Source organism: Papilio machaon, chromosome 3, assembly GCF_912999745.1.
Source record: "Papilio machaon chromosome 3, ilPapMach1.1, whole genome shotgun sequence".
Taxonomy (NCBI): Eukaryota; Metazoa; Arthropoda; class Insecta; order Lepidoptera; family Papilionidae; genus Papilio; species Papilio machaon.
This window is the reverse complement of record NC_059988.1, coordinates 7,158,779-7,169,774: the sequence shown is the minus strand read 5'-3', so window position 1 is coordinate 7,169,774 and position 10,996 is coordinate 7,158,779. Positions and strand designations below refer to the sequence as shown.

At 31.4% G+C, this 10,996-nt stretch overlaps 2 protein-coding genes across 2 annotated transcripts; one reads left to right on the top strand and one right to left on the bottom strand.

Annotated features, from left to right (window-relative positions):
- Positions 1-99: 99 nt before the first annotated feature.
- LOC106719631 (NEDD8-conjugating enzyme Ubc12) lies at positions 100-2,300 on the bottom strand. The gene is made up of 4 exons (XM_045686474.1): positions 2,086-2,300; positions 1,862-1,995; positions 872-1,039; positions 100-404 (listed from the first exon to the last, which is right to left on the bottom strand). Exons 1-4 carry the CDS (start codon positions 2,192-2,194, stop codon positions 264-266), a joined length of 552 nt encoding a protein of 183 aa, XP_045542430.1. The 5' UTR covers positions 2,195-2,300; the 3' UTR covers positions 100-263.
- A 321-nt stretch (positions 2,301-2,621) lies between these two features.
- On the top strand, positions 2,622-10,996 carry LOC106719596. The gene is made up of 7 exons (XM_014513958.2): positions 2,622-2,920; positions 3,005-4,490; positions 6,887-7,046; positions 7,227-7,489; positions 7,578-7,761; positions 7,941-10,062; positions 10,567-10,996. Exons 1-7 carry the CDS (start codon positions 2,852-2,854, stop codon positions 10,573-10,575), a joined length of 4,293 nt encoding a protein of 1,430 aa, XP_014369444.2. The 5' UTR covers positions 2,622-2,851; the 3' UTR covers positions 10,576-10,996.

The window sequence follows — 10,996 nt, the reverse complement described above, 5'->3', positions numbered from 1 at the left end:
ATCAATAGCAAGTAGTAAATAAATGAAACATAATTATTTCACATGCATTTCAGTTTAATAGCTATTGTAATCCTTTATAAAAGAAAATATTTGCTTTATTTCTTAAACTTAGGCATGAAGTGTCACCATCTAGATTTCAATTATTGAACTTCGTTAGAATTTGTAAAAAAAAATCGAATTCACAATAAATTACAATTATGAAATGAGATTATTAATTTATTTATGTAGAGTTCGGAGCATTGATTCACATTGATGGACTTGTTTCATTTGAGACACCTTTCAAAGTATGAGGCACCGACATAGCCACCACGCATGGCACGCTGTACATGTTGCTCAAACAGTCTTCGATTGCTCTGTAGCTCATCTGCCGCTTCTTTATTTAGGGGATCTTCAGGGTTTGGTTCCTGTAAAATATAAAACATAGTAAATGTATGTTTGATGCCAAATATTTATCAAATATTATCTAATATTATATTGAAGACACAATAAAATATTAATACATAATATTACACAATATCTTCTTTGTACCTATACAATAACTATTAAAATAATTTTAGATGCAATTGTTAGATTTGTACATACTCAAAAACTACATTTATAAAATTAAGTATAGTCTGGTCCATAGGTCCTATGTATATGAACCAAAGCAGCAATTTGACGATTTTTATTTTAGTTAACAACATACACTAAAAAAAATACACAGGTGTTACTGCTATTTTTTACTGCAATAAAAAGGGACTATGCAGCTTATGTACTTGAAACTTTGTAAAGAAAGTTAAAAATTTACACATTAGTCTTTATTCATAACAGAGTATATACCTTTTGTGATAATAACACATGTGTTTACATAACCAATTACGAAAATACTTACTAGGAATAAATATTGTAGTCCGTATACTATTGAGTTAACAGTAAGAACAGGTTTCCAGTCTTCTCTTAGTATATTGAGACATACATTGCCTTCTAAATCTATATTAGGATGGTAGACAGCTGTTTCACATTTAACCTTGGGCGGTTCATGAGGGTAGTTTGGACCTACCTGTCCAAACAAATTCATTTCACAGTTAAATTAAAGATATTTTTGTATCACTGCACAATTTTGCATTCTATACCACATATGTCACAGTCACAGTTTATCTATATTTTACAATATAAAATAACATGACTATGCCTTTTTCTGCTATGACAAATTTATATATCATTTCAATTCGAGAACAGTTATGTAAACAGAAAAACCTACAAAATCAGACATGGTTACTACTATGTTAATTCATAATGAAAAATTGAGAAATAAAATTAAGTGATATCATTTGATATGGGTACTGTATGTTATTTAGTTATGTGTGAAGTGTTTTGTTACTATTTAGTAATTTATGAGTTTAGTGAAAATGTTCAGTTTGTTAATAGTGGAAATATTTCAGTTTTGGATGGGAACAAAATATAAATTCAAGTCCAAACTATTAGGTGTGTAACCAAAGTATTTCTCAATATAGAATTGGCTATCTGTTATGTATTTTTGCAATAAATTTAGTTTAAATGGCTATAATCAGTGGTGTGCACCAGCACCATGACTTATTTTTTCATGGTCCAATGACAATAATTGTTAACACAGATAATGCGCATGAAGTACAGTGCAGATGCAAGATGTTTTTTTTGTCAAATACATCATCAACACATATACTATGTTTCCACCGAGAGGCTTGGAGCCTATCCCAGTTAAGGGTGATTTTACCATATTAACGTCCCTTATATGTACCTACTCTAGAATTGGGCCTACTGGGCTTTAGGGCAAATCCTACTCTGTCTACAATTATTTATGCACTGTAGCTAAACTTAATGAATTGCTAATTAACAACTTTACCTTAAAACTAAATACAAATCTCCCTCCTCTGTAGAAACCTTCATCTGGACATATTATAAGCTTGAAATTTAGCAGATCATCTGGGTCTGGAAATTCTGTACTGCACGTCTTAGGCAAATTTAATTCATTCAAATCTAAAAATAAAACATTATTTAATACTGACATATTAAGTAATATGTAATCATTTTATACAAAAAGACAATATAATGTTTAATTTATCGAACCTTTCGTGATCCGTAATTGCGCTGCAGAGGCTTTTTTTTGTGAACCTCCTGCTCTTGCTGACCCTTCTTCATCTTTTTTCTGTTGTTTTAAGGAAAATAGTTTAATCATTTTCTTACGCCTACAATATACACTTTATGAAATTTATTTATTGCTAGACACGATATATTTTGACACCTTGATGGATTCCGATTCTTCCAGCTTTCAATTGACTGAAAGATGTATTATGTTGCTATTAAAATTAGTTGTTTAAGAAAAGTTTTTAAAATACTATTTAATTCATATTTAATGTTTAAAATATTATTTAAAGCAAAAACAAACAAATTAAAAGAATCTCGCGAGCATTAATTAAGTTGACTAAATATCTAAATAATATGCAATGTTTTGTATTTCCATTTGGAATACAACGATAGTGGCGTCCCCTATTACTTATTGTCACGCCACGCTATGATACTTAATATTCTATATATGTAGTTAAATTTGGTTATCTGTGGTAAATTAAATTTGGTTTTTGACTGATGTTGAAGTTGATAATGAGTTGTTTCGTGCGTATTTCAATTCAATTCAGTTGAATTAATCGTAGATTTGGTATATTATTGTTGCTTAACTCAACTTTTACCGTATTAGAATTAATGAGTATGTTTACATTAGATTTTTGTGTTATTTTAAAGCTAAAATTTGGCATATTTGAATATAGTACAATATGAAGAGTGTAGAGTTGTTTGTATTAGGAAGTACAGTTTAAAGTGCGGCATCTAGAACTAAAAAATGGAAGTTGAAGATGTAATTGAGTTGGGTTCTTCAGACGATGAGGCTGAGCCACCGGCAGCCAAGAAAGTAGGTTGTTCAACATAGATACCAAACAGTTAAATGTTCTTGTTTGTTATTGCTTTTTGTTAAATTTGTAAACTCTTATTGCAGATTAAACCCCTTCCAAATGCTATGGTTCATATTCCGAATAAAATCCGCGACGTCACAATAAACCCTGTGTCATGTAATAAAAACAAGCTGTCTAGGAAATTGGTTACAAGAACGCCCAATCAAACACCAATTGTGACAATGTCACGTACAAATATCAATGCTCGACAAAGCAAGCCAAACGGAAGATGTTTACATAGATTAACACCCCAGCCTCCTAGCCAAAACTTGAAGACTGACAAAGCATTACAAATTCAGAACAAACTGAACTCTTACCCACTGAAAGTCTTGCCTCGTAAACCACTAAAAGTGGGACATTGGAATTCAGGAGTTCAAAGGCCAAGAGTGCAAGGAATATCACCAAAGTTAATTAGTAGTTTACCTCCAAGCATTACAGTTACAAAGACTCATGGAGGTAGTAGTACATCCCATTCAGGAGTGTTAAAAAACAAAATAAGGGTCAACAAAGAATTTTCAAATAATACATTTGGACATTCCATAAATAAAATATATCCTGCTAGTTGCATAGGTGAAATCCTTACAGTAGAACTTGATGATGATGAAAATACATCTTCTGTGGATAACAGTAGTCAGGCCCAGTGGTATATGCGGCCTGAAGAACAACTGGAAAAAAACAAGCTTGAAGAACAGAACAATAGTGAACCTAAAGTGAAAGAAATGATAGAAATTACAATAGAAGATAGTCCTGTGAAGCCTTGTTTACTAGAACGAGCTAAAAATATAAATGATACATTATCTATAACAATTGACGACAGCCCTGTCAAAGTTGTAAAGAAATCTGCAAATCAAGCTGACTTAGGTAGTGACACTGAACCAGGTAAGCCTAATAGTCCACATAGTAAGAAAAAATTGGATTATCCTGAAGCAGAAAAAAGTAATGAAGTATCAATGGAAATAGATAGTGGAAATGTGATTGAAAGTGAACCTAAAGAAGTTAAAGATAGTGATGAAATTGCATTGGAAACTGCTATACAAGAAACAAAAGACAAAGATGGTGGGATAAATGTTGATAAACCTGTAACATCAACAGCTGATTTGGATGAAGTTAATGACACCACACAAAAGGATGTATCTCCAAAAAATGATAATTTAGCTGAGAACAGTAATGAAGTAGAAAAAAATAATTCTAATGATAAAGATATTATGGATGTTAGTAATGAAAGTTCTGGTGAATTCCATTCAATATTTCAACAATTTATGGATTTATGCCTTGAAATTGACAAATCGGAAGATATGAGAACAATTGTTGAGAAAAGAATTAAAACATATAGTAGACAAGTACCGAAAGAATTTGTTGAATCAGAACAATTTCTTGATATGGTGTCAACGAAAATAACATTAATAAAATCTGAACCATCAAAAATTTACTTGCATATTAAAGATATTGTTGATGAATTAAAATTGCACAGGAAAAGAAAAAAAGCAACTCCTGTAGTGAATGAAAACCCAGTTGATGAAAAACCAGAAGGTAAATAGTATACATAATAATGCATATGTATTGATGTAAAATTTTCTAGGAATTTTTAATTTTGCTTGTGTGGTTTTGATGTCATTTATGGTTTTCACAAATGAAACTTTTTCGTGCATAAAATATTGTCTTACTACTCATTCTCTTTGAAGAAAACTGAGATACCAGTATAATTTTCTTTGAACGTTTTTGCAGTCGAAACTTAGTTATATTATTTATAAATTTAGTCAGAGTTAACTTGTGCCAAATGGCACATTTCTTGACAAAATATTTGTGTCATTTTGAGTTGAGTTGCAAATATAGTATTCAATATTTGAATTGAGCTTCCACTGCTCAAATAAAAATATATTACTATCTCTGTTTTTTAAAGACAATGAGTCGGATGTCAGTGTGTTTGTTGCACTATTGTATTGGAAATAGATACTCATGGTTATGTGTAATATGTATATATGTAGTAGTGTTCAGTAGTAATGGGTGTGGGTATGTTTGGATAAACTTTTCTGACCCAGTGAGTGAAAAGATGCTGTTATGGTAAGTTCTGAATATATTAATCCTGATTAGGCATACAATAATTAACACAAGACAAAACATAATATGACAGCTACAGTACAACTAAAAAATTGACACTTTTTTGACATTGAAAAAGGGGTTAACTAATGAGCTGTTAAAATTTACTATAGCTCATGTCCACAAGGTCAGATATAGTTTGTCAATCTATAATAATATAAAAACATGTCCCCGACTAAACATTTTATTTATTGTCTATTATATATAGTATGATTTATTGATGGTGATTGATATTGTCATGTGATTTATGGAAATTTGCATAAAACACATGTTTTTTGTATTCTGTTTACTTCTCAATATAGTATTTACCAGTCAGTTGTTGCTTGATAGAAAGGTGTGCTGATATTGTTGCAAAAAAACACCCTGTATTTTTTAATGTTATTTGTAATGGATGTGAGTGTTTTAAATATTTTATTTGTACAGTTTTTTTTTTTATTCAAGTAACTTGTAAAATCATTTAATAATTTGTTTTAATCACTAATAAAATTAGGTTTTAAAATAATATGCTTTAAATCTTTGGTGTTTAGAACAACATTCTTTGTATGCTCAGATACTTTGTGTTCATTAATAATCATGATGGTATGGTTTTTGTTTTAATAACCATGAATCTCCACTGCCAAAATACTTGTTTAAATAAATATTGTCATATATTTCTCTTTCTGAAAAAAAAAAAAACAGTTAAGACAATATGTTTTTTTTTTTGGTAGTGGAAACTCTCAGTAATCCATTCATCATTTGTGTATTTTTATGAACATTTATGTATTGTAGTAATTTGTGAATAAAGTTTGCTGCTTAAGAGATATGTTTTTATTTCCCAACATTGAAAGTACACAAAATTATTTTATTATCCTAAAACATTTTATTTAAAATTTCTAATAATTTAAATCTACATTTTTACGAAATTTGTGAATTTTTTTAATTAATGAGACATTTGTAAATTACGATAAAATATTAAATTTATTTTTGGACTTTGTGCATATATTTAATACAGAAAAACGTTTTTTTAAAAGAATTAATTATATGTTGTTTTAAGTTTGTTAATTTGTTGTAACACAAGCTATATGGTTCATTACTGCTTATGTCTATCAGATAATTCATGAGTAATAATATACAATGTTTAATATTTTACATATATTAAGAAAGCACTCACATCCATTTTTAGCCGACTTCAAAAAGAAGGAGGTTATCAATTCGACTGAATTTTTTTTTATGTGTGTTACTGCGAATCTCCGCCCCTGGTGGTCCGATTTTGATAAAAAATATTTTTATAGGATCAGTTAATTTTTTTTTTTACTTTATAGGGTTCCGTACCTCGAAAGGAAATAACGGAACCCTTATAGAATAATTATGTTGTCCGTCTGTCTGTCTGTCTTTCAAGGCACTTTTTCTTAGGAACGCATGGAGGTATCAAACTGGAATTTATATCACTTGCTTTTTACCAAAAAGATACCGTTTAAGACAGGTATCATATTTATATACCAGATAGATAAAATCGGTTTTCTTGTGTAAAGAAGTGATCTTATGTAAGTAAGAAAATAAAAATATCTTGAATTAACAAGTACAATAATTTCAACTAGGCTATTCTATCTGATTAGGTCCTTGTCGCGATTTCCATCAGGGAAAAGCCAGTGATGCAGACAGATGCTCAACCCCTTTTAGACTGTGATGATATAATCGTTTCGGAATTTGATAGTTTTTGTAATTTATACTTTTTTAATGTTCATATTTGTGATATAGATAAATATGTGTTTATATAATAACTTTCTATCATATTTCCACTAAGCGCTTATCTATTAACCTTATATTAATTTATATTATTAATTTTTCAGATTTAGATGACTATAATAATAAATATGACCGAAAACGTCGAGGGCAAATTCGTAAGTTGGAGAAAACTTTAAAGAAACTCCAACGGGCAATAAACAAATTAGACGAACAGGAAGTCGATTTCGATGATGAAGAAGATTCTGTATATTTATTAAATGACAGGTATTTATTTTTTCAATGCGTCTTAATAATACAAGATTCAAACTTCATGTGGCATGTGCGCCCACACAGGGGTGAAAAGTCGTCTTAAGCGCAGCGTCTTTTGCCAAATTGCGAGCCGCTATAAAGTTTGGAAAGCACTTATAATTACTATATTTATTTCTGAGAAATACGCTGTTACAGGTACAAAGAGAGATTTGTGCGCACTTATGCGAAATTATGCCAATTAACCGATACTAAAATGCTAACGGAGCCTCGAATTGTGATCGAATGTCGACCTGGTCAGCCACCAGGGCCTGCTAAAAAGCTAGAGAAGTGGATTAACAAAAAAGTACCAATAGGAAGTACACTGCCTTTTCCTGACTTTCACGATGTTATTAAATGTGTGAGAGAGGCTAATACTGAAGATAAACTCGGATGGAATGAGGCTGATATTATTGATGAAGGTATTTATAACTAAAAATTATATATCAGTAATGTGGATGTTGTAACAGAAATTATTGTCATTGGAATGTTTTTTTCTTTTAATTTTAGCTCGCGATCTTTTTACAAGATGTGGTAAAAAGTTGCAACGGCGGAGACAGGAAAATGAATGGAGGCTGGCGGTTTCTCGGATCTCACAAGATCTTGATCCAGCTGAAAAGGATGAATCCCTAAAAAAGAAATTAGATGAAAATATGGAAAAAGCCTGTAAAAAAGAGACTGAACTTTTTAATAAGTAAGTTAACAGTAATCAATTCCCTTTATCTGATCATATTTGCTATTAAGACCATAGTCACTATCAACTGCCACGGCACTAAGTCTACATTGAAATACGAAATCATTAATGTAGCTTTTAATTATCTAATAAAATAAAAATTAGGATTCGGAGAGTAACAATGTTACTTATTTTATCAGGTATGCACAGAAACAGAACCAATTACACTTAGAGCCCACAGAAATCGACGAGAAAGACGCTGATAATTCACCTGTAGAAAGCGATGATGAGGTCGATGATGATAGTGATTCATTAGAGGATAGTCAAAAAAGGAGAGACCGCTTACAAAGACTTATAGATGAAAAAGAATCTAAGAAAAATAATTTAAACAACAAGGAACAGCAGGGCTTAGAAAATGAGAATGGTCCAGAAACCGAATCTTTGTCAATTGAGGGTAAAGAAAATGAAACAGAAACTATAAATGTAAAAGATCAAGATATTATTTACGTAGAGAAAAGTAAACAAATAGAGGAAAAAATGGAAACGGAAACCGATTACGACAGACGAAATTTAGTGGAAAAAATCAATATCACTACTAATTTTGTAGGCGCACTTGATGTTATAAATGAAGATGATTTTCAGAAAGAACAAATATTGTCCGAGGACGTTGAAGAAATTATGAGTGACGAAACTGTACAAGACATTGACGTTTCCCCAAAAACTACAGTTGTCGATTTGGACTCTAACCTGAATGAAGAGGAGAATATACATCTTCTATGTGATGACTTTTATGGTGATGAACTTAATCTTCTTGAGAAGCTAAATTCAGGAAACGAAACATCTTCGCCTGATTCTTCAGACCTTGACGATTCCCCTATAGCTATATCGGATAGCTTTGATTCAAATAGTGAATCTGAACACTATGAGACGTATGATGTTATAAGTATAGGAAATTCCAGTTGTTCTGAGACTGAAATAACTACGTCTGAAGAAAATAAAATTACGTCTATTGAAAATAATGATACAGTGATATCTGACAATGGTGTTGCGTGTGATTTGTCAAGCAAAGTTCAAACTAACCGAAATATAGAGCCCGATAAAAGAAAAACAATTTCTATTAATGATATAACACCAAGTGAGGACGAATCTGAAAACATACTTTTAGCATATTCTGAAGACGAAGGTTGTTCTAAAAGTGTCAATCTTCAAGATAATTCGCTAACGATAGGAGAAACATTTGTAGGCGTAATTAATAATACACAAACTATTGTCAATGATATAGAATCCAACAAATGTGAGGAAGTAATTTCTAAAGATGATGAGAGCATATCGACCACTGAAACAGAAACAAACACAATTATAGACTCAGTCGGCTTAGAGAATAGCAATAACAAAGACGTATACTTAAAAAATTGTGACGATGTCATTGATAGAGATGACACTATTACAAATATTAGCGATAACTGTGCTCAAGAAAAATCTGCTATAACTGTGCTCGATAAAAATTTGGGAGATGTTATTATAGAGGAAAAGCAATCGAATAAAAATTCAAATGATTCACTCCTATTTGAAAATGCTAATGATTGCAATAACGTTCTAACAACGGTAGAAAACACTGGGGATATGATAAGACTAGAAACTAGTGAGGAACCAATAACTTTGGAAGTAAGTGAAGAATCAAGAGTGCCTGGAACGAAAGCAGAAACAACTACACCGAAAACTACTTCGAAATCAAAATCACAAGAGAGTAGAGAATTAATACTACTGGAAGCTAGTCAAGTAATAAAAACAAAGGAATCAAGTGGTCACCTAAGAGTAATAGAAAATGACCAGGAATCCGAAATACCGAAAGTAAACTGTGATCCTATAACTCTGGAAGTGAATAGGGAATCAAAGACACTGGATAAGAGCTGGGAAACTGTATTACTGGAAGACAATAGTGAAACAAAAACATTTGAAGAAAGTGGGGAACGAATAACACTAGAAGCAAGTCGAGAATCGATGACACTGGATAAAAGTTGGGAAACATTATTACTGGAAGATAATACGGAGCCAGAAAAACATCAACAAAATAAAGAACCAAAACCATTTGAAGCTAGTCAAGAATCAAAAAGAGAAGCGAGAGGGAAGATAATGGATCAAAGAGTCAGCGGAGATGAGAAAACACTCGCAATGAATGAAGAACACACAACGTTTGACGAGGACGTGGAACCAATAACAGTGGAAGTGGGTGAAGAACCAAAGTCAATAGACGATAACACAGATACGTCACCATGCGCTCTAGAGGAACCACTACCTTCGACGAGTGGGGTAAATAACAATGTAAGTAGTTCAAATGAACCCCTTTCTCCATCTGATCAAAAGTCTCTGGCTTTAGAAGATACTTTTAATATGGTAGAAATGATGCTCCATAAATTATTCTATCCACCTACGTGAAAAGTTATTTTTACGGTAATATTTTGTTATAAATCGGACGTAATGGTTAATTGTGATTATTATGATTCGTGTCTGTAATTTTTAGTAGGTAGGTTCGCATAATTTAGTGAGATTCTAAATGTTAAGAGTAGACGTATTGAATGATCATATTGCTTTCTCCTCTTTTATTTCGTTTACTTGCCTATCTATAAAACTGAGGAAAACCTTTTTAAAATATATGTTTTTAAAATATGCAAAAATTGTACGAATTTATAAGTAAATAGGTAGGCTCTTTTATTAATACATTTGGTGTCAATCAGATGTTTTTTATTTGCATTTACATCTCATAAATTAATCCTCTTAAGTGTTAAGAAAATTTACAGAAAAATCCTTCCGTGTTTCGATTTCCAGACGGATTAACCTACCCGAAAAAAAATTGTGGATTCTTTAGCTTGGCGTAACACATGATTGATGTTAGTGACCTCCAAGAATGAATCTATTGCATGAATTGAGGAAAAGAGCAGGACATATATCTGAAGAAATATGCCTAAAGCGCGACAATAAATTGATGCCCAGTACTTTGTCTTTGTCTCACAAATGTACTAATTTATTCAAGTCTACCCCATATATCTCAATGCAGTTTTGCTTGCGTGGCTGCTGAAAATCATCACCTGGATCCCACGAAGAAGATTTCGCAGAACCATAAACCATTTTGTCAAAGAAAAGTAAAGAATATAAAACTGATCTTTTTATGTACAACATTTTATATACAGAAAGATGTAATCATTAAAAAACAGCATGATTTAAGAAAGTAATAGGCTTTAAAACTAAGGTAAATTGC